The sequence below is a fragment of the Phanerochaete carnosa genome (assembly GCF_000300595.1).
Source record: "Phanerochaete carnosa HHB-10118-sp unplaced genomic scaffold PHACAscaffold_9, whole genome shotgun sequence".
Lineage (NCBI taxonomy): Eukaryota > Fungi > Basidiomycota > Agaricomycetes > Polyporales > Phanerochaetaceae > Phanerochaete > Phanerochaete carnosa.
Genome location: NW_006767636.1, coordinates 558,102 through 579,897, shown reverse-complemented (window position 1 = coordinate 579,897; position 21,796 = coordinate 558,102). Strand labels below are relative to the sequence as shown.

The 21,796-nt window shown below is 53.1% G+C and overlaps 8 protein-coding genes across 8 annotated transcripts; 4 read left to right on the top strand and 4 right to left on the bottom strand.

The window, feature by feature from the left end:
- The first annotated feature begins 541 nt into the window (after positions 1-541).
- On the top strand, positions 542-1,363 carry PHACADRAFT_177079 (uncharacterized protein). The gene is made up of 4 exons (XM_007399404.1): positions 542-695; positions 793-871; positions 931-991; positions 1,048-1,363. Exons 1-4 carry the CDS (start codon positions 591-593, stop codon positions 1,166-1,168), a joined length of 366 nt encoding a protein of 121 aa, XP_007399466.1. The 5' UTR covers positions 542-590; the 3' UTR covers positions 1,169-1,363.
- A 146-nt stretch (positions 1,364-1,509) lies between these two features.
- Positions 1,510-3,275, bottom strand: PHACADRAFT_212289 (uncharacterized protein). The gene is made up of 2 exons (XM_007399403.1): positions 3,084-3,275; positions 1,510-3,009 (listed from the first exon to the last, which is right to left on the bottom strand). The coding sequence occupies exon 2, from the start codon at positions 2,977-2,979 to the stop codon at positions 1,633-1,635; it is 1,347 nt and encodes a 448-aa protein (XP_007399465.1). The 5' UTR covers positions 2,980-3,009; positions 3,084-3,275; the 3' UTR covers positions 1,510-1,632.
- Positions 3,276-3,407: 132 nt separating this feature from the next.
- PHACADRAFT_261922 (uncharacterized protein) lies at positions 3,408-7,083 on the bottom strand. Its single transcript, XM_007399402.1, has 4 exons — positions 7,058-7,083; positions 6,889-6,999; positions 4,967-6,840; positions 3,408-4,909 (listed from the first exon to the last, which is right to left on the bottom strand). The coding sequence occupies exons 3-4, from the start codon at positions 6,828-6,830 to the stop codon at positions 3,585-3,587; spliced, it is 3,189 nt and encodes a 1,062-aa protein (XP_007399464.1). The 5' UTR covers positions 6,831-6,840; positions 6,889-6,999; positions 7,058-7,083; the 3' UTR covers positions 3,408-3,584.
- Positions 7,084-8,492: 1,409 nt separating this feature from the next.
- PHACADRAFT_261920 (uncharacterized protein) lies at positions 8,493-9,721 on the bottom strand. Its single transcript, XM_007399401.1, has 5 exons — positions 9,675-9,721; positions 9,236-9,610; positions 8,900-9,180; positions 8,785-8,846; positions 8,493-8,731 (listed from the first exon to the last, which is right to left on the bottom strand). The coding sequence occupies exons 1-5, from the start codon at positions 9,708-9,710 to the stop codon at positions 8,601-8,603; spliced, it is 885 nt and encodes a 294-aa protein (XP_007399463.1). The 5' UTR covers positions 9,711-9,721; the 3' UTR covers positions 8,493-8,600.
- A 575-nt stretch (positions 9,722-10,296) lies between these two features.
- PHACADRAFT_177074 (uncharacterized protein) lies at positions 10,297-11,132 on the top strand (the record flags this gene model as incomplete). The annotated part of the gene is made up of 4 exons (XM_007399400.1): positions 10,297-10,323; positions 10,384-10,589; positions 10,641-10,659; positions 10,713-11,132. The coding sequence occupies 4 exons, from the start codon at positions 10,297-10,299 to the stop codon at positions 10,878-10,880; spliced, it is 420 nt and encodes a 139-aa protein (XP_007399462.1). The 3' UTR covers positions 10,881-11,132.
- A 554-nt stretch (positions 11,133-11,686) lies between these two features.
- PHACADRAFT_31478 (uncharacterized protein) lies at positions 11,687-13,439 on the top strand (the record flags this gene model as incomplete). Its single annotated transcript, XM_007399192.1, has 10 exons — positions 11,687-11,935; positions 12,000-12,027; positions 12,084-12,187; positions 12,230-12,269; positions 12,322-12,433; positions 12,610-12,738; positions 12,787-12,920; positions 12,975-13,093; positions 13,146-13,190; positions 13,248-13,439. 10 exons carry the CDS (start codon positions 11,687-11,689, stop codon positions 13,437-13,439), a joined length of 1,152 nt encoding a protein of 383 aa, XP_007399254.1.
- Positions 13,440-13,923: 484 nt separating this feature from the next.
- On the bottom strand, positions 13,924-18,765 carry PHACADRAFT_177071 (uncharacterized protein). The gene is made up of 18 exons (XM_007399399.1): positions 18,594-18,765; positions 18,454-18,544; positions 18,393-18,402; positions 18,217-18,342; positions 18,086-18,164; positions 17,917-18,033; positions 17,807-17,864; positions 17,694-17,756; positions 17,544-17,643; positions 17,393-17,490; positions 17,108-17,338; positions 16,976-17,052; positions 16,821-16,926; positions 16,557-16,763; positions 16,357-16,503; positions 16,224-16,304; positions 16,095-16,166; positions 13,924-16,043 (listed from the first exon to the last, which is right to left on the bottom strand). Exons 1-18 carry the CDS (start codon positions 18,647-18,649, stop codon positions 15,900-15,902), a joined length of 1,863 nt encoding a protein of 620 aa, XP_007399461.1. The 5' UTR covers positions 18,650-18,765; the 3' UTR covers positions 13,924-15,899.
- A 70-nt stretch (positions 18,766-18,835) lies between these two features.
- Positions 18,836-21,567, top strand: PHACADRAFT_177070 (uncharacterized protein). Its single transcript, XM_007399398.1, has 6 exons — positions 18,836-18,942; positions 18,998-19,300; positions 19,353-19,849; positions 19,907-20,133; positions 20,183-20,626; positions 20,666-21,567. Exons 1-6 carry the CDS (start codon positions 18,891-18,893, stop codon positions 20,667-20,669), a joined length of 1,527 nt encoding a protein of 508 aa, XP_007399460.1. The 5' UTR covers positions 18,836-18,890; the 3' UTR covers positions 20,670-21,567.
- Positions 21,568-21,796: the final 229 nt, after the last annotated feature.

Below are 21,796 nucleotides of genomic sequence, written 5' to 3'. Positions count from 1 at the left end.
ACTGTCCTGTTCTTTCCACCTCACGTCCTTGTTTTATCTCGGCAAAATATTTCACGAATGTCTCCGCCACTCTCTGCTTTATCGGTATGATGTTAGTATTCAGGGCTAAACGATGGCCTCATCGTAAGTAGACGAGCCAGGCATGGTGACTTGGGACACTCACGAGGCCGTTTCATTGGATTCGTAAATGTCCATCACGTCTTCGTATATTTGAAGAACCAGCCTTCACGCAGCGTACATACCGAAGGTGTTGCCGCCTACTCTCTAGGCCACTAGTCGCCTATGTTCGATATAAGCATCGTCGATGAGCCTATATATACTCATCATATTCATGCACCCCCTGATCCTACCTCAATCCACTACAAATTGCAGCGTTCGATCTGGCCCTCTGGACAGCGCTGAGGCGAGCATAGACGAGTCTGAAGAGCTTGCTCGAATGCGAGATCGCGCCGTCCCGCCGAATGCCGCCGTCGCGCTCGAGCTCAATCGGCAATCCCCGCGCCACAAAGCTCTCCCTTTCCGGGCAAATCCTGGCGCTTGTGTCTCGTTCGACTCAACCACAGCCGTTCTCCCTCGTTACGTCGCCAAGAATGCAGTCTCCGCCAGCGTCCTCAGACAACGCCCCTTCAAAGAGACCGATGTACCATACGGAGACCACTGGTAGCTGGTGGGGTGACACCAAAGAGGCCGTCAAGGTACCCGCCGAATTTCCGCTGCTCTATACCAGAACTCACCTCCATTGGGTTAAGGAAGAGAATCTCGATTTGGGATGATATCTCGCGCATAAATGAGATTCAATGTGCTAGGAGTAGCCTACTAAGCGGGATAGCAAGTGGGGCAGGTATTGGGGTCATCCGGGGAATGAGTAGCGGTCAGTACCACCCGACTTTCACGAGTCTTTGTCGTTCTCATCACACTACGTTTGATTAGGCCCTTTAATTGCATCTAATTGGGCTGTTGGCACGTTTATGCTTGTGTCACTAGGTACTTGGTGCGTTATTGGTCGTTAGCGGCATCTGCAGAGAGACAGCTTACGGACATGCAAAGGACCATCTGCCGCAAGGCCATGGAGGACGAACGCCGACGGGTACAGGTTATGGTCGAGTCTCTTCCACGAAAGCTAGCGGAGAGATCAGAGAAGGAAGCGCAGGCGGACGGGAAAGCATAACAGTAGCATGTTGAAGCTGGCAGCTATCTCTTCTGCGTGTATTGTTTTATACACCCACAACTCTGGCATTTTATTGTCACCTCGTCCTTCTAGATACGCTAGAACATGTTATCCCCATAAGCGACATGTAGCCATGTTTCACACACGTCATATCTCAATACAAAGTTCATTTGCCGTTACCGTTATGGCCAAATTATCCTTGGGTGATCTGCTGAAGCTTACCTTCGGAAAATCATCGTTGGGTGATCCGTGATAGAATGCCAAAGGCATCACAAGGTAGAGAGGTGGACGAAGTACACCGATCAGCACTTGTGAAGGCTATATGTGTATGGCGTGTATCTGCACACTCCTCGGATGTTATCGTGCCTATTCGACGTCCGCTTCAACAAATGGGGCATCCGCATCCACACCGTCGTATGCAAAGACTGCCACGCGAGAGATAAACAGTCACCACTGTCCTGATACTAAGTTAAATACTCAGTATCATACTGATGGTGCACGGAAGCGAAGTTCTGGGCGCCACCTCCGCCATCCAAGAATTGTGAGAGTCTAGACGTGAACCTGGTCCTAGTGACCCTCTTGACAACCTCGTCGCAACGCTCAGCTATCTGCCCCTTCCGACCTCTCGTGTGCGATCCGACCTGCACGTAGATCGCTCGTATCTGAGGGAACCTTCGCAGAATGACGCGCTCCAGGGCCCCCCAGTCCCTACTTTGAAGAGACATGTCAAAACCGTCGGCGAATTGTACTTCCAAGAAGTATGCAGTAAGGAAGACGATGCCAAGCTCGTTGATATTCGCAGCTGGCAAAGCCTCCAAGTCACGCAACATCCAGTCCCAGCTGAGCTTGACCCATTCTTGTACATTGCGCGCTTTACTAGGTAACCGTATCCCCAGGGTCAAGGACTCGAGCGAATGGGAGGCCTCTTGCGATAACGTCGGAGTGTGCTTGCCCAGCACGTACGATAATGATGACAGAGCTGGCCAGGAAATCGTGAGGGGCTCCATGTGTGGCGCGAACGGATGGCAGAGGACGAGGTCACGGAGAGACGGTGCGTCGAGGTAGGAGCAGAACTCTCTCATGCCGCCTCCAGGAGCATCAAGCCAGCCCGCATACCCGTCCTCCTCGAAATCGACCACGAGAGCGGGGACACGCACGGCTGCAGACTGGCCGTCATCACGGAAGGACGTGCAGCCGGCCGCAGCGTCGAAACTGGCCATCACGAGCTTCCCTACGCAGTCGAAGAGCTTCAGGACCTGCGGGGCGACATCGGTGGAGCGCGAGTCCCCAGCGAGCCTGACTTCTCCTAAGGACTTTCCCCTTGCGGGGCGCCACGCGGCCACCGCGGGGATGGTGGCGACCCAGAGATCGCTGAGCTCGAGGATGTCCAATCTCGGCAAATGCTCGACAATCGCATGCAAGGTCTTCATAGTCAGGGTTAGATCGACTTTGCATCTCGCACGGAAGCGCAGCTCCCGGACTGCCTGGCGCACCCGCGGGGAGGACGAGAGGAGCGTGGCAAGCGTGCCAAAGGCTGCCTTTTCTCGGCAGCTGCACTCTTCTGTCCAGGGGACTTGCAGGAAGGCGTCCTCCCATGCGAAGTAGCACGGGGGCCACGAGAGGCGACGGAATAGAGATGGCGTTACGTATGTGCACCAGCGGTGGCAGGCCTGGGAACAAGCCTTGAGGGTCGTCTTGTCTGAATCTGAATGCAGGTGGTCCAGGACTTCGCGCAGCAGCTCCTCAGGCAGCCTCTCCAACGGCCAACTACCGCCGGGTGCAAGGGTTGACTCTAACCCTTCGGCCTGCATGATGAGCTCGGTAGGGTGCGCGGCAGCGACCTGAAGAAGAAGGGTTAGCAACCTCACAGCCGTCGGCCGCGGTGCGACCGAGAGAGTTCGGTTAGTCTGCTCACTTATGATCCTTCCTCCGAAAGTTGCCGAAATAGGCTGTCGTCTGCCCAATACAGTATTCGTGATGCTTGAGTGCGCGAGAATTTTGTCGGAAGAGGATTTTCTCCCAACGGAAGACGATAGCACAAGGATAACGACGAACGAAGTTGGGTCGATTTCGCTACGACGCGTGGCTCAAGCAACCAGAAGGCCTGGTGACCCATAACAAGCGCTTCGCGCTGGCACCGGCGCATATATGAGCAGATCGCTCCCTCGCGACAGCAAGTGTCGGAAGTTGACATCGAACGCGGCTGTTGCGTCTTCACCTGACTTCGCTCTGCTCACATAGAAGATGGAAGTTGATCCACATATGAATTAAGACACCGTAGGTAGACAGAATAGAGAAAGCCATACAAGTAGATCGAAGAGCGTGCACAGACATACAACAGCATGACGATCCGTAGCGAGACAACAGTGCAGGAGAGAAAAAGACGTAAGAGATGCAAATACAATAAAGACCAGATTTACAGCTCCTCGTCGCTGATGACATCCTCCCCACGCTTGCGGCGCGCCATACGATCCTTCTTCGCCTTGCGGGCCTCGGCGGAAGTGAGCTTCTTCTTCTTGTTGACATCGATCTTGTTGCCCATGGCATCGTACTGGTCCTCGTCCTCACCGGCCTTCTTGTCGATGCGGGGACCGGAGCCCTGGCCCTCGACCCAGTTGTGGCCGGACGCCTCAAGACGGCCGTCGCGCATCGCCCAGACCTCCTTGCAGATGGACTCAGAGAAGTCGCGGTTGTGCGTGATGATGAGCACACCACCCTCGAACTCCTTGAGCGCCTTGATGAGCGCCGCGAGCGACTCACGATCGAGGTAGTTAGTCGGCTCGTCCAGACACATGACGTGCGGGCGGCGCCACGTCGCAGCACCGAGGACAACCTTGACCTTCTGACCACCGGAGAGACCACGCATGGTGTTGTGGGAGACGAACTCCGCGTCGAGACCGAAGTCCGCAAAGTGCTTCTCAATCTCGCGACGAACGAGAGGACGGAGGAGACCGAGGCGCTGAGCCTCGCGTGTGTCGACCTCGAGGACCTTCTTCTCGAAGCCACGCTTGATAAGCTCGTCACGGGGCATCCAGATGTTCTCAGACGAGGAAAGGCCCTTGAAGGAGATCTCATACTCGTACGACTGCTTGAGCTTCTTGCGGGTCAGAATCTCGTCGATGATGCGCTTCTGGCCTTCGACAACGACGATGGAGCCCTCCTTCATCCTCTGCTGCTCCTCTTCTGAGATCTGGCGCGAGTTTTTCATCATCTCCTCGAGATCCTCGCCAGTCTGATAACGCCAGAGCATGTACTCGAGAGGAGTTTTGTCGAGGTGCTGGTCGATGTGATGGAAGGCGTGTTGAGCGACGTAGCCGATGACCAAGTTGGGGTGCTTCCAGACCTCACCGCCGCAGTTCGGCTCGGTGTCACCGATGAGCAGCTTGACGAGAGTCGACTTGCCGGAACCGTTGGGACCGAGGATGGCAACACGGGACGACAGGGAAACCTGGAGGGTGATGTCGTACAGCTGCTGCTGGGTCTGCGTTGGGTACTTGAAGCCGACACTGCGCATCTTGATCAGCGACTTCTCCTTCGTCTTGACACCTTCGAGCAGAGGAGGGTCTGGAAGCTTGAATTGGTAGTCTTCGGCCGCCTCCAGCGTGTAGTACGAGCGAGCCTCAGGAACGGCCTTCATGAAGGACTCGAGGTTACCGCGGTAGCGCTTGAGCTTGAAGCGGTTGAGGTGGAGGACGTCGGTGATAACGTTGTTCAAGAAGCCAGAGTCGTGCGAGACAATGACTGTACAAGATTACATTAAGATCGAATCAATACCCAATCAAGAAAAAATTGACGTACTGGAAGTGCAAGTTTTGAGGCTGGTGAGGTAGTTCTCGAGCCAAGCGACGTTGACAACGTCCAAGTGGTTGGTCGGCTCATCAAGCAGAAGAATATCGGCCTTAAAGAGCATGGCACGGGCGAGCGCGAGCTTCATCTTCCAACCACCGGAGAGCGAGCCGATGGGCTGCGCCTGACGTTCGTCAGAGAAACCGACAGATGCGAGGGCCTCTACGGTCTCTTCCCTGGACGCCTGAATACGCGTATCGGCGACAATGAACTCGAGGACAGAGGTGTCGGCCTCAGAGCCGTCAATGTCGTGTTCGACGTAGAAGGTGCGGACCTCATTGGGAGATGGGAACCCCTCGACCTGACCATTGGTAATAGCACGCATGAGGGTGGACTTTCCGGTACCATTGCGACCACAGAGACCGTAGCGGTGACCACGCTTAAGACGAAGCGAAGCGGTGTTGAGCAGGATCTTAGCACCGTAAGCAAGAGAGAATTGGCAGTTGCAGAGATCCTCGCCCTCCTCCTCGTCCTCGAGAGCATCGTCGTTCTCCTCGCCGATCGTAGCAGACTTGATGACCCACTCGTTCGCAACCTTGATGGGTTCGGGCTCGGAAGCGAGGAACTTGAGGTAAGGGATGAGAGTCTGCCACTGAGACGAGTCGAACTCCTTGGCGTTGACGAGGTTAGCAGCCAAATTGGACGCGTACATCGTCTCGACGTTGCCAGCAGAAGGAACAGGGCTGGCACCGAGCTGCTTGTAGACAGCGATGAGAGAGTGCGCGAGCTGTTTCTCGTCCGCGAACTTCAAAGGAGGAAGGTCGGAGCCGTCACCGGTAGGAACGTTGCCAACCTGGCGCAGGGTCGCGATAGCACGTCCAACAACGGAACGAGCCTCAGGGTCACCAATTGTGCTCTCGATCTTCAGGAGACCGGGGAGAAGCTTGGGGAGGAAGGGACGAACGGTGACCTCAGAGTCGACAAGCTTAGACATGTTGTCAACAATGACAGCAACCTTACGCTTGGTCGCGGTGAGCTTCTCGTTGAGACCACGAGATAAGAGGGGAACCATGAGGGAAAGAGTTGGCGAATCAACTTCGGAAACGAATGTGGTGGCGGAGAGGAGCCCAATAGTGGGGACAACCTTCTCGACGGGATTAATAAGAGCGTCAATTAGAGCAGGAATAAAGCGTTCGATATCCTTGTTGAAGATGAGAGCTGTGGCCTTTTCAAGCGTAGCACGAGCAGCCTTCTTCACGTCGGCCTTAGTGTCCCAGATGGCCTCGGAGAGGATGGGAACGATATCTGGGGTAGCACGAGCGATCTGCACCGGCGCAGAAGCAATGAGCTGATCGAGAACAGCAAGAGCGCCGGTCTTGATCTGCCACTTGCCGGCAGACTTGATCTCGTGAAGAAGGGCGGGCAACACAAGTTTGGTTGCCCAAGGGTTCATAGCGGAGAAGTACTTCCTGACCGCCTCGACGGCCGCTGTCCGGACAGCGGGCATCTTGTCGGCGAAGGTTTCGAGAAGTGCAGCGTACAGTCCACTGTCGACGAAAAGAGGCTCAAGCGCCCTGATGGCGGGAGATGCAGCGGCGAAAGCGATCGCATCAGCAGCGCCTTCACGAGCAGCGGGCGACTTCTTGTCTTGAAGAGCCTTCACGACAGCATCGGTAAAGCCGACGGATTGGATGGCAGCAGGGCCCTCCTTTTCGGCGAGAGCAGCGAGCTGGGCTGCAGCGGCTGCGCGGCTGGCCTTGTCAGCGACGAAGAGACCAGTGATGTCGAACTGGCCCGCAGCAGGGGCGACAGCGGCCTTGAGGGAGGCAGGAGAGGGAGTAGAAGCAGCGGTAGCGGTAGCGGCTGGCATCTGCATGTCGAACGAGCTGTTAGATCGTTAAAGTGAAGTGCTATGTACTACCGAGCACACTCACTCTGAACGATAGTTTACTCTGAAAACTACTTGCTCTAGGGTGCGTAACGCAGGAAAAGGCCAAGCGTCGAACAAGGAATCAGAAACACTCTATTTCTATGTGGCCGGAGGCCTGAGAAGGGCTATCGTTAGGACTGTCTTGCGCGGGATGTGAGGATGCTGGTGCTCACCGTCTAGGGGTACAGAAAAGAGAAAGACGAAAGAGTGGGGATAGCCTTTGTTTCACGCTGCTGCGTGCTTATATCCAGGCTTGCGCTCAAGTCGGACTTTAAAAAATTGGTCGCACAATTGGCGCTTAGTGAGCTTGCCGAGCGCTTGGGCCTGACTCTTAGCCAAAGGTTCTCCTTCTCGCCTTCCTCGCTTTCTCTGCCTCTTGTCATCGCCTTCGGTGCTTCACTTCGGACTCTCACGATCCATGTTCTCACTCCACGAGTCCTCTCGAGCATCCAGAAGGACTCTGAGCTGGCTTGTGTGCCCGACACCGCCGCACACTTGCCATGGTCACACCACCGGTCCAGTCCCCGTTTCCTCCGCTAGGCTGAGCTCATATCAAGCTATCGCTCATCTGAGAGCACTTCTAGACCCGCTATGAATAGGGCTGATTGTGCTGATGTCGGGGCTGTCGTTGTCTGACACGCCGATGATTGGAATTGGTCGTGGGGTCTTGGTTCGTCTCAAGTTTGGTCTGGTTCAGGTCTCCACTGTGGGCTCACATCGGAATTTCGTCAACTGTCCGTCGCGACTCTCTCTTTTCGCCCAGCCGGTATCCGCCTATCACACATCTCATAATCTATCGTGCGTTGCGGCGTCGAGATCCGTAGCCTTTGTGCGCAGCTGACAGGCTTGCGGTTCTGGCTTCTATGGCGCCCAAGGGCGTTTGATTATCTGTTACCTGTAACGTCTCGAGGCGATATAGGGCGCACTACATACCAGCCGAAGTACTTACGCGGACTACACCCATCGTCATCAATACTAGCCGGAATATTGAGTCGCGTTCCACTCCAGACTCCAACACACTGCGGGGAGATTACATACAAATGCGGGGTAGTGTCATGCCTTGGGGGCATCGGGAAACGAAATGATCGGGAGATGTATGATTGCTTTGTTGTCAGGCTACAGTATGTAGGCGATTGAGATTGTTACATAAGGGTCGAATATATGAGCTATCCAAGAAAACACAACATGCGAGCGGAGATGCACTGGAGACAGCAGTGCGCCAAATACCATAGCCTGCTCAATCGGCTTTGTTATTTATACTACGCATTGAACATTAACGACACAGCCGCGAGGATGTCGACTGTACAGTTTGCACGTAGATATATAGCAGGCATCAAATGCGAAGCTGTCTTCCGCTTACCACACTTCGAACCGCACTAGCCACGAAAGAGGAGACTCGGCCACGGCGGGTCGACTGGTCGGCATACATTCGTGCGGCATTCGAGACTGAGACCTCGTTCGCGAATAGTCTTGTCATGTGTGCGCCGAATCAAACCTCCTAGCGTGCAGAAAGTGGGCACGGTGCCTCCGACGTGCACAGGGCTGAAGCGCTAGCACAATCGCCCAGTGCTCCGGATCTGGCCAGCTGATTGAGAACTCACACTAAGTCTCTGAACCGAGATCTCAAAGTAAGCACTACGTGAGGAGACATCGAAGCCTACTAGGAAATTTACTATATTTTTGGGAGCATGCAATCAAAGCGATGATAGAATAAGTTTACCCCTCGAAGATGAAGTGAGCACCGATCTTGTGGGCAGGACCGGAGGGAGTAACTTCGTTGAGGCGTTGGGTATCGAGAGCAAGGCCGAAGTACGACTTGACACCAGGGCGGAGGGCCTGGGTGTAGCCTGTTCAAACCACGTAAGTCTCGACAAGCGGCGATTTGTGCGACAACGCATACCGAGTCCGAGGATACCAGTGTTATTGATCTTTGCTTTAATGTAGGCAGCATTGTCAAGGTAACTAGGCAGAATGTAAGCATATCAGTCGACGCCACGACGGGTATATGCACTTACACCTTGGAGCCGACCTCAAGCTGGACGTTCTGGGTGGTACCCTTGGAGTCATAGGTGGCCTTAGCACCAGCCTCAACATCAGGGGAAACACGGTGGTAGTAAGATGCGGAGAAGAGGTTCATGTTGTTGAGACCCTGCAGGGTAACAGCGTACTCCGGCGCGCTGAAGCCAACGGCCGCGGCGTAACGGGTCACCTTGCCCTCAGTGACATTGTAGGACGCCTCAGCACCGAGCAGGAAGCCGTCCCGGCCAAGCACGGTGTCGGCAGTGAAGGTAGGGCCCTGCGAATGGCTATGTCAAGCTGCAGACTAGAGAAACGCGACTAAATTTGAGCACCTTGAAGAGGTCAAGGAAAGCGCGGGTGTGGAGACCCGGCTGCTTGTAGATGGCGGTAATAAGAGCGCTCTTGCCGGTACCGCTGGGAGCGAGCGAGGTGTTGAGGTCAAACTTGAGACCCTGGGCAAGGTGATTCTCTGCCTCGACCTGGGTACGGAGGAGGTTGGAGGTGGTCCAGGCCTGAGTGAAGACGACGCCGTGGGCTTTGTTGGAGTACTTGGCCTCAAGCTCGCCGCTAACGAGGTGAGTCTTGTCATCCTGCTTTCCAGAGACCTTGAAGGCGACGTTGGAGGGCGTGACCGTCTTGACCTCGAGGCTGGTGCCCGTAAAGTAGAAGTCGCGGCCCAAGAGGTCGCCGGACGACTTGCCGAGATCCTACGCGCCGTGTCAGAACAGCGCGTCCTCGATTGCTCGCTACCAGCAGCAACGGCAAACACACCTTCCAGGACGGGGGGACGGGCTGCGGGAGAGACATGGTTGGCGACGTGCGTAACGTTGAAAAGAAAGCTCGCGGCGTCCTCTGACGCTCTTTATGGGCTCCGGAAATTTCCGCGTCAAACACACCCAGCCTCTGCCTGCCCAGTGCCCACGTTCGACTCTCCGCCAGTCCTTTCTCGACGCCGCCCGACCTCCCCCGCTCATTCTCACAAGGTTTTTCTTTGACATTCTCTACTTCCTTGACGGCGGCGACGCCCTCAGCAGCCGTCGGTCGAACCACCCTTGCTGTTCGAACCAAGCGCTCTTTGGTCTGGCTCTGGAGCTTCGCAGCGAGCTCTTCGGTCACGCGTAATCTACCGGGTATCGCCATCTCCACACTCCACATAGCCAGCCGACTACATTCGTCCTCTCCTGGCCGACACTGACGTGTGCAACGGCGACGGCGGCGAGCGCGACGCGGGACGTCAGCGGCAGCTTATGTAATGAACCTCTGGCGGCACTCGCACCGGCCTATCCGCGCGCTTTGCATCCGACCAACGTTGCGCGTCTTCCCGCAGTCGGTGACGTTCTCAAGATCGGGGTGCACAGCGTCTGCGACGGCGAGCAAGCGCTCTCCCCCGACGATGGCAGTCAGGTATATCTTGCCTGATGTAAGTTTCGACGCTCGGATTTGCTGGCCATGTGTATCCTGACAGTCGAGACGGCTCTAGGAACTTGCCTCTATCATCAAGAGCGATAGGGTTCCTTGGAAAGACTACTGTGTCGTCGATGTCCGGGATGACGATTGGCACGGCGGCAATATCAAAGGGGCGCACAACTCGCCGTCTCATGGCTTCCTCTTGAAGGTGGACGAGCTTGTGAAGGATACCAAGCATGTGCCTTTGGTCATCTTCCACTGTGCACTCTCTCAAGTGCGGTTAGTACTTTGACGAATCATTAATAAAAAAATTTACTCATTTCTAACTAGAGGTCCCAAAGCCGCCAGGGTTGGTCGGCTCTCTTCAATTTGTGACGTACTCAGCTAATCTAGCCACTCTAGATCTATGCCGAGACGCGTAGTCTTCTGCAAGCTGAAGGAGAAGATATACCCCATGAAATCCTCATCTTGCGCGGAGGTTTTTCAGATTTCCAAGCGAAGTTCAGGGATGACCCGCAGCTTGTGGAGAATTGGGACGCGGAGGTCTGGGCTGCGGAGTGGGCGATATGAGTTCAGTTGCTACTTGTGTTGTGTTATAGAGCTTCATTATGTGTGGCAGGGAAGTACATCAAGCATTTGTGCGTGCCATATATTGTGGACTATGCTGCGGCTATCAGTGCCTTTGCGCATTCTACATTCGATTTGCCACTCATCTTGGTGAATTCCTATGCCAGGCCCGGAGTCCGTCAACTTGCGCACCTGTCGTGCTATCTTGTATTGATACGTCGGTGTCCGCAACGTCTCTCGTCAATCGAAGTACGTCATCTGTGAACAGGGATGGCTGACGAAGATCCAGCTGCCCCTGGCATAATAGTCGTCTCGGGATCTCTTGCTCCATCGAAGCCACAAGCGTCTTCCACATCCATGCGGTGCGTGCACTTCTCTTGCCGCGCTCGACGATGTCCTAACTTTACCGTTAGCTTCTCTGTCCGGCGATTTGTGCGTAGACCTATCGCAATCCAGAATACTTCAACTATCGTCGAATGGATCATCCTCGCATCTGTGTGCCATATATAGCCCCACGGTACGATTCTAAGACACTTGCACGCTCACCTGTGAAGTTCCACGACAGCTGACTCTTCAATATCGGTACTATTCGGGGGCCGGCACTCGATCTCCAGCGTACGAGTTCGTCATACGTCGTGACCTCAGTCGCGATCCAGGGACGAGAATAGCAATACTAAGAGTTTTTCATCATTGACTAATGCGCAACGGTGCGGTCTTACTCTTAAGACTTCATGCTATATAAACGAAGAGGCACTCGCTATCTCCTCAGGCCAGAGATCTGCCCCCCTCCAACCACCTCCATACGACTCATGATTTTCTTCGCAGTCTCTATTCTTACGCTCGCTGCACTCTTAGCAGCATTCCCGACTAATACCCGAAATAATGCTGCATCCATACCACTCACTCGACGGTTGAACGTGCCATCCGGCCAGACGCTGCCGGAGATTGACAAAGCGCGAGCGCAGGCTTTCAAGTCGACAGCAGCCCAGCGCGCCCAGAAGGACTCCAGCATTACGCCGGTGCCCGTCACAAATACTGCTGTACTTTACACCGCAGAGGTGCGTTCCAGCTGTTGGTGGGCTAGTGCAATTGCAGCGAACAAACCGATGATGTGCTCTCCAGGTCCTGATCGGTGAACCACCCCAGACATGTGAGTGTGTTTTCCGGCCTACCAGCTGTCACGCTTCGCTAAGTACGCCAATATAGTCGACCTGATCGTAGATATCGGCAGCTCGAGCACGTGGATCGGTGCTAATACCTCAAACCCGTACACGCCCACAAATACATCTACTGCGACCTCCACTATCTTAGTATTTTCAACTGTCAATTCACGTCAGCTTTAATACTAATAGTGCGTGCAGTTCATTGAATATGGCTCCGGACTTTTCATCGGTGCGCACAGCTTTGCGCAGCATGTGTAATGTATGCTGACATAACATCGAAGGTCTCGAATACAACGATACAGTGACAATTGGAGGGCTGAGCATCCCGAACCAGACCATCGGTGATGCCCAGTGGGCGCTTGGCTTCGAGGCTGGAGTAGATGGAATTCTGGGGTAAGTCCTACATCTATCTAGAGCAGCCTTATGCTAATGATACATCAGCTTGGGCCCGACAATCCTGACGGAGGGCAAGTGCCCCTGATGATGAAGTTCAGCCCGTAGCTTACCTGCTTCACAGAGACAACGGCTTCTGAAATACTGATCCCAACAGTAACGGACCATGCTTGGAGTCTGGGTCTTTTAGACGCATATGAGGTCGGGATCGCATTCGCGCCACCAAACTCGACGTCTGACCCCAACGGTGAGCTGACGTTTGGTGGAGTGGATTCCAGCAAGTTTAACGGAGACCTCACATACACGTATGTCGCTCTTCTTCTGCTTCGAACCTCGGGCTCATTTCTACATAGTAATATCACTACCACATACCCTGCTATGGATTACGTCGGCTTTAACCAGAGCGTTACATTCGGCAACCAGACGCTCTTATCTAACACTGCTGGCATCGTTGATACTGGAACCACCCTAGTAGAACTCGCATCTGGTCCGCCGCTTTCTTGAAAACCCTTAACTCTTGTTAACGTGAAGACGTGTATAGACGCCTTCGCCACGTATCAGAACCTGACGGGTGCTGTCCTCGACAGCACAACAGGACTTCTGACGATCAGCTCTGCGCAGCTTGACAACCTCCCAAGCCTGTTCTTTATCATTGAAAATGTGGGTAGTTTCTACGACGCTGGCCTCCTAATCTACTGACGTTACCGTTTAGGCGACCTTCGAGCTCACCAGTAATGCGCAGCTCTGGCCTCGTGCAGTACGTTTTCTTTCTTTGAAGCCGGTTGTCAGCTTCCCAATCGTTACCATTTTCTAGCTCAATAGTGCCATCGGAGGCAAGAATGATAGCATCTATCTCATTGTCAGTGACCTTGGGACTCCTTCTGGAGAGGGACTGGATTTTGTCAACGGCTACGCTTTCTTAGAAAGATTCTATGCCGTGTATGATACGGGAAACTCTCGCGTCGGATTTGCCACCACTCCCTTTACATTTTCGACCAGTAACTAGGCTTGATATGTAGTGTCGTACGAGTTATGCACTGGACAGAGACCCCAGTTATTATGAGCTGCGATAATCCCGGATGCTCTGTGATTGTTCAAAACTAGTAATATGTTTTCTGAGGCCTGTATATGTGGTTTTTTTTATTTAGCTGAATATGAGCGTCCTGGGTCCCGATGTACGAAAAAGTGTTCTTTGTGCTGGCTTTGTGGCGCGGTGACGGCCGAAAGAGTCGTCACGCGCTCGGGGCTGCGGACACAGTTTGAACACAACCGTCAAACGCTGCTGCAAGAAATCTCATTTACGGCACTCCTCTAGTTCAGCTAACCTATTCCTAGCTATATCTACTAACGAATTGCATCCCTTGTAGCGGTCTATGGCGCGAGATTCTGAGAACGGCATGCGAGCATTGCAAGAGTCCCTAGACTCCTGGGTTCGGTCTGCGTCTACTCAGCAAAACATGATCTCGTAGGATCGATGCCATATTGTTCTCTCGTTCTCTCCTCTAAGTATACCATTTCGCAGGCTCGCCCTGCCCGGTCCAAATTGCCGGATGCAGGCTGAACATCTCGTTGAAGATTTGCAACATGTCGAGAAATTAGTCGAATCTATGCAGTCAGGTTTATACAGCGCATATACCCTACGTGCACGCATGCGCAGACACACCAATTTCTGTGCACCTGTCAACAAGCTTCCAGTGGAAGTCTTGCGCATTATCTATATAATGTGCGTGTCCGGAGCCCCTCCGCTCGGAGAACACCAGGAAATCGGCGTAGGCCATCCGTGCTTCATCATATCTCACATTTGCTCCCACTGGCGCGCAGTATCTCTCGACTTCCCATTCTTTGGAGCCACATCCGGTTATCTGAACTTCCCAGCGATTTTCAAGATGCCATTCTACAAAGAACGAAGAACCATCCTCTCGAAGTTTGGCTTGACTTACATCCGCCACTGTCCGAGTCGCTCTCCAAGCTCAATATGAATCTACTATGTCGTGCCAAGACACTCAATATGCAAGTACCTGCCCACATCGATAGCGCATTCATAGAGTTCCTCGCCACGCCCCCGGCCTTTGCATACGCTTATCTCGAGACCTTCTCGCTACAGCTATCCCCACAAAATCCCATGTCCAATCAGGTGCATCTTGTATTGCAACACCCTATTTTTGCCGGGTACACTCCTCGACTGCGCCATCTGAGCCTTGAGGGAGTCCGGATGCCTTGGAGCAGAGGGTTCTACTCCAACCTCACCACATTAAGGCTCACTTCTTGCGAAGCAGGAAGTCATGTCTCGCAAGACCACGATATTTGCTCCATCCTTCAAGACAGTCCTCAAATCGAGGATCTGGAAATCTCTCTGTATCGCTCCCAGTTTCCTATGTCTGATCCCATCCCGAGGCATCCGCACGAACGGATATCGCTGCCTACACTCCGCGCTCTGAAACTCTTCTGCGGGCTCGGATATATACGACATCTACTCCCCTCTATAGACGCTCGGGCTCTGGACACCATAGACATCCGTATTCGCGACCTCTATCCGGATCACTTCCAAGCCGCTCTGTCTGAAGGCGGCATGCTCCCATCTGCAATCGCATCTAAATTAGCGAAAATACGAGTCGAGATCGGCGCTCACGATCTAGGAAATCAAGTTCGTGGGGTTAACCGCGGGAGGCCGCACGGTATATGCATTGACGTGGTGTTTCCTTTACCACCCAGCGCTAAGCGAGCTCTGCAGCTTCTTGCGCAATATGCATACGCCACTCAGGGAATTGGAGATTGTCTCGGAAGAGAACGAGACACTACCGTCCATCTGGACCGAGCACCCACGCTCGTTCGCAGCCTGTCTGCAGGTTCCCTCGATCGAATCGCTCTCCCTCGTCGGCGACATCACTTCGGTGCTCCTCCCACAGATGCTACAGAACCACACGCTGATCGCGGGGGCTGAGGGTTGGCCACAGCTCGCGCAGCTTGGCGTACGTGCGAAACTCGAAAGCGACGCGGTAACCACCCTCGCGGCCTGGTGTGCACAGCGCCCCGCCCTCAGGTCGCTCGATTTTTCTGGATCTGTCATGCACGTCGCGTCCGCAGCAAGCATCCCTGCCGTAGTTAGCATGTTCCAGAATCACAACTTTGTCGTAGACTGGTCCAATTGTCAGTTTCATGACAACAGTGCCCAGCATACCCTGAGGCATCCGGAGGCACTTTGGCCGCACTTGTTTCGCCCAAGTAGACCGCGACGAAGGTCGCCGTTGCAACATGTACTATCTGCCGATTACCATTGAGTAGTATTCGTCTTCATTAGTCGTGTCCCTTGTGTTCGTCTATGTTGTGCATGACTGCTGTTGATAATCTACTTGTTATTGTACTAGTGCTACAAATGTTACAGAACATATGCCCTTGTCTCACCTCATGCAGTCATGAGTCATACTCTAGCCAACTAACTAAAAGAATCATAGATTACACCCGACAACTATGAGAAAACTTCATCCAACCACGACTCGTAATCGTACGCTGGCTCGCCGTCGTTGGATGCAGGTGGCATTGCCTGTCGCAGATAATCGACACTACTCTGCGAGAGTTGCGCGAGTCGAAGATCCAGCTCTGTAACGAACGGCTGGCATGCTTGGTGAGCACAGAAAGAGACACGATAGGCAGATAAACGCACCTTATCCTGCGCGATCCCACGGAAAGACTCACGTAGTTGGGCTGGAGACGTCTGATCTTCGGTAATCTCAACCTACAGATATCGTCAAGAATGAGTGAGTGTGCCACAAAGATTCGGTGCCGAACAAACCAGAAGATTGATGAATGCTTCGTAAGAGACCGCCCCGTAGTCTTGTACGAGCTGGTCGTGGATCATGTACATATCCTCTTCCTGTGGGTGGCAATATAAGGAACATTCACTGTGTAAATAATGCATTACACACAGGGTATATGATACCTAGACTGGCCAGGGCGGCCGTCATCTCCGCCAATTCGAGCGTGTTCGACTCGTCTTTGTCGAAGTAGCGGAACGTGGTCTCGAATTGTTCGAGCTGCGCTGGGGTGAGGTTTGTCATGTTGTGTGATACAATCTGTGCAATTATCGTCAGGACGGAAGTGCTTGACGCAATGAGCCGCCACCGACTTGGTTATCAACGAATGCAAGCTTCTTCAAGATACTTTGCACGACCAGTTCGTGCTCAAACTCCAAATCAGCGAAAGTAAAAACAGTGTAGTCATTCTCGTCCACGTTAGCAGCCTGACAATCTTCCTCAGCATTTGCAAGCTCGGCCAGCTTTTCTGCTAGTGTGGGCAGCCGAGTCTGCAGTTTGCGCACTTGTTCTTGCTGCTCCTATGGAGAGCAACGCATATCAGCGAGCATAAATCGCGGAGAGAACAGTCTGCGTACTTCCAATGGGCCCTCAATGGAGGCGAGCTCCGACGAAATTGTATGAAGCCGTTTCTCGAAGTCATTTGCCAGGTCAGCGAAATGTTTGCGCAGCGTCTCCTTTATCCTACAGGTGTGTCAATGGTTTTTAGAAGAAATCGTAACTGTATTCGTACTCTCTAATTTGGGCATTAATGGCTCGTGATCGCTTCGCTTCGGATGATAATAGCGCCTTCCAGGCGGTATCCAAATCCTACAGGCGGAAGTCATCAGTGCAATCCGCAGTAAACCGGGAAAGCGGGGCATACAGCTAACGAAAGGCCCGGCGGCGGAACGTACTCTCGTAGGCCGTAGGTCCGCAACTTCGTCTGAACGTTACTAAATAGCGTCGAGACATCCTGCTTCTCAGTGACCCATTGCCGTTTTGTCGTCTGCTTGTACTTCTGGAAGTTGCTGGCATGTTCTTTTGCGTCGACGTATGTGCCGGTGAACTTGATAGCGGCCCAGAGTGCCTGAATCTCCAGTACTGACGATAAAAGCTGGATACCGGCCTCGAATGAGCAATCTAAGTCAGATGAGCGTGGTGTACGCACCGCTCGGACGCGACGCTCGTAGTCATTCTTACTAAGCCATACAGATTGCATAAGCTCCGCGAACTTCTCGACTCGTCGAGACACCGTCTCCGCCTGGTCTGCATACCAAGAGTCAGACGCAGGAGCTGAGAACAGACATGATACAACCCACCCATGGTAGAGAAAGCATGGAAATAGCTTGCAACATATGTCATCACGGAGCGCTCATCTGGACGAGCGACGTCACACAGATCTGCTACTTCCAGGAGTTGCTGAGAAGAAGTGAGCCACAAGTCAATGACTCCGCAAGTCACAGGCCCACCGGAATACCAAGATGCTGCTCAGCGACGTCGAAGGCAAGCTGGGTATTTCGATGACGGTCCGCCTGAAAGAGATTAATGAGGCGCAGGACCAAAACGTGCATAGAACACATACCTTGTCGAGCTTGTTGTAGTCCAGTAGGTCAGGTCGATGGCAATGGATCAAAGCACACCTTAAACATTTTAAGTAAACATAGATACGTAGGGGAGAGCGAGAGCGCGCACAGTGCGAGGCCGTCTGACCAGCTGACGGTGAAGTCTTGGACGTTGACCTCTTTGTATAGTGCGGTCTTGCGTTGACACCAGAGCAGCAAGCCTTCTTTCGCTGACAAACCCTCTTCACTTTCGGATGTTGGTATCAGTTGTATTCAAAATACAGGATGAACAAGCATACTTGATATCCGCAATGGTGAAACGAAGAATCAGGGTCCATATCATTCCGAGAGTGAGCTTGAGATTGCCGTCGATGATATCTGGTCGCTCGCATAAAGCGTAATACACTATCTCATGTCATGGAAGGCATACCTTCAGGGCCGATATTGGTGAGCTTCACGCCTCGGGACGTAATAAACTCCAGTGCTTTGTTCACGTTTTCCGCTTTCTGTACTCGCATGCGCGGGTTCTTGTTGTATCTCCCAAGCGAGGTATCACCTGCGATGATATGAGTATCCCTTATGTCAAAGCATGCACGAGAGACCGACCCATAATTTCCTATGCCAACTAGTCAGCATCACTGAGCAGGCAGGTGGGCGCGCTGCTCACCATGAGCTGAATTAGCCGAACGCCGTCAGAAAGATCCTTCACGAGGGATGTCATAGTTGGGTACCCGGCCGACTCTAGTTTCGTGTTTAACCTGCAATAGAGTCAATAATATGGTCATCGTGCAGCGCGATACGGCGAACCATTTGCAGAATGTCCGTTCTTGCACACTCCGAGAACGGGCCTCCAGGGAATCCATTGTTTGCTACAAGATATTGCACAATGTATACAGCTTAATTTCTTCGTTGCCCCTGTTGTCTAAGGATTGTGTCGGGAGACCTCTGGGCGTAAAGAGCGTGTCAAGATGAGCGCAGGACGAAGAAACGACTTGTGGCAGACGCCCAGACGCGTAGAGCAATATTTCCGGCGCGTTTGGAGCGTCAACCGTCTTTCATACAAACCACCACTTTCCTTCACGCCTGTTCACGACCAGGATAAAAATGACGACTCAGTTCGACAATATATATCATGGACTCTCTCCGGAGGCTGGCAGTAAGTCAGATATCTCGTCGTATGTGCCTGGGGCATTAATTGATTTGGTCCGTAGAGCTGCGTATCGCGGTCAGTGGAATGGCATGGAGAGGAGAAGATAGCCAACAGACCATAGCTATTCCACAAGACGAGATGAAGTGGGCACAGTGGATCCGTGTCGCACGGAACTACCAGTTGAGAATAGGTCTCGGCAATAAGGACAAGAAGAACGCGGACAGGAAGAGGGAGACGTTCGATGGTTTTGCGCGAGATGACCACGACAGGCTTGCACAGTTGCTAAAACAACATTTCAGCATCGTGTTGGAAACGAAGGAGGCGTCAGTGAAGGGCTGGAATTGGGGCATGACCGACTTCCAAGGCGAGTAGCCTTCGTCCCATTCGAGTTACGCGATTTGACATATGTCTCCTAGGCCAAGACCTTGTGTTTCTCGTTTCCAACAAGACTGCTTTTGAACTACCCTTGGCGAAGGTCGCGAACTCTAACATCGCTGGTCGAACAGAGGTCTCTCTCGAGTACCCAGTGGCAGCCCAAGTGGACAAGAAAGCGTCCCGCCATGGACCTGACGAACTGACTGAAATTCGTTTCTACGTGCCCGGCACGCACACGAAGGAAGCACGCGGATCAGAGGAAGGCTCACAAAATTCCGAAGACGAGGGAGAAGAGATCAGTGCTGCACAGGCATTCCACGACGTGATCAAGGAGAAGGCGGAGATTGGCCAGGTTACTGGAGACATCATCCTCAGCTTTGAAGAGGTCCTTGTCCTCACACCCCGTGGCCGTTACGATGTGGACATGTTCCGCGACTTCTTGCGCTTGCGCGGTAAGACGTATGATTACAAGATACTTTACACCACCATTGCCAAGCTCTTCCTTCTTCCCAAGGACGATATGCATGTCCTGTTCATTGTGAGTGTTGCTGCGTCTCAATATCTTCAGCTATTGCTGATCAGCTGCGCAATGCAGCTTGGTCTTAGCACGCCCATTCGTCAAGGTCAGACTCGTTACCAGTACTTGGTCATGCAATTTAGCAGGGACGAAGAGAGCACCGCCGAGCTCAACATGCCCGAGGAGGAAGTCGAGAAGTATGACCGCCTGAAAAAATCGTATGACGAGCCTACCTTTGAAGTCGTCTCTGGTGTGTTCCGCGCTTTGTCTGGCAGAAAGATTATCGGTGCTGGCAGCTTTCAGAGGTGCGCCACTAGCTGTATCTGGTTAAATATATACTAATAGTGTATACAGCCGAGATGGTCACCCGGCACTGAAGGCTAACCTGAAGGCTGTCCAAGGCGATCTTTTCTTGCTTGAGAAATACATCTTCTTCGTATCAAAAACTCCTACCCTTATCGACCTCTCGGACATCCACCAGATCGTCTTCTCGCGTCTCGGTGCCGGTGTTGGTGCAACTGCTGCCCGTACATTTGACTTGAAGATCGTCACTAAGAGTGGTCCTGAATTCACCTTCACCTCTATCAACAAGGAGGAGCACGAGGTGACCGAGGAGTACCTGAAAGAGAAGAAGGTCAAGGTTAAGAACGAGATGATGGAGGGTGAGCTAATCATGGGTGTCGACGATGACGATGACGAGATGCAGAGCGTCGTGAGCGACGGCGAGGAGGCGCCAAAGCCGAGAACAGGTGGCTTGGACGACGACGAAGACAGCGAGGAAGGTGAGCACTATTTCGCGTATGGAGACGTCCTTGAGTTTGACCGCGTCACTTGTAGATGAAGACTTCCAGGCGGACGGCTCAGACTCTGGCTCGCCGACCGACACCTCGTCGGACGAAGATGGCGGCGAGACCGCCTCAGATGCGAGCGGTGACCGTGAGTTCCTCGGAAAAGGCAAAAGCAAGGGCAAAGCGCTCGCAAAGAAGGCATCTGCGAAGAAGTCCAAAGCCAAGTCAGAGGATAGCGACGGTGAGGAGGACGAAAAGCCCGAAAAGCCGAAGAAGGCGGCCCCACGGCCGAGACCCAAACCGACAAAGAAGGGTTCCGACGACGAGGCCATGGACGTCGACGAGGAGAAGCCGAGGCCGAAGCCGAAGCCGAAACCCAAGGCAAAACCCAAGGCAAGTGAGCCAGAAGAGGGACCTGTTAAGAAGAAGCAGAAGAAAACTTCGGATTAAACTTGTCTATTCTCTCCACCCCTGGACCGTTTGCTCAGCCCCTATTCCTTATGCTATCGCTTACCTTTTGTATCAATCCACATCTCGATCCACGGCTGTGGTGTGCTCTCGATGTCGATTCCATGCTCTGATTTGATTTACAAGCTCTCGATACAGTGCGACGATGCTAGGATGTCTAGAGAAACGAATGTGAGGCTAGCAATGACCAGAAAGGACGATACGGGTAAAGAAAGAGCGACTAGTTTGCCAGGAAATAAAGATGAATGAAAGGTCAAAAGTCTATTTACGGATTTTTAGCTAAGAGCGAGCCTGGTATGAAGGCAACCGGAGGTGGCTCTGTAACCGTGCCTTGTGCGGCACCGAAGTTGACTAGAGGTTGCGCAGGGCGCTTGCGCGTGCCGGAGCGGGAAAGCGACGCGCCTGAAGTGATAGCTGTGGAGGCCGTCGACAAGACGTTACGGTCCTGATGTAGGATGTAGGACTAGATATCAAGTGTCAGCCAAGGTCAAGGAGGGCCGACAAAAAGTGGCACTCACGCGAGCGAGGAGAATCTTCTCGACCCAATTCTCTCCCTCCTTTTTGTCGCATGAGAAGATATGCACGTAGTCAGATGTGCTCTCGAAGAAAGAGATGTTATCTGTCGACTTGACCGCAAAGACGTAAGGTTTGGGGGCTTTGTTGATGCGGGTGACAATATACGCGTCGAAGTTGTTCAAGGAACAGAGCTGAA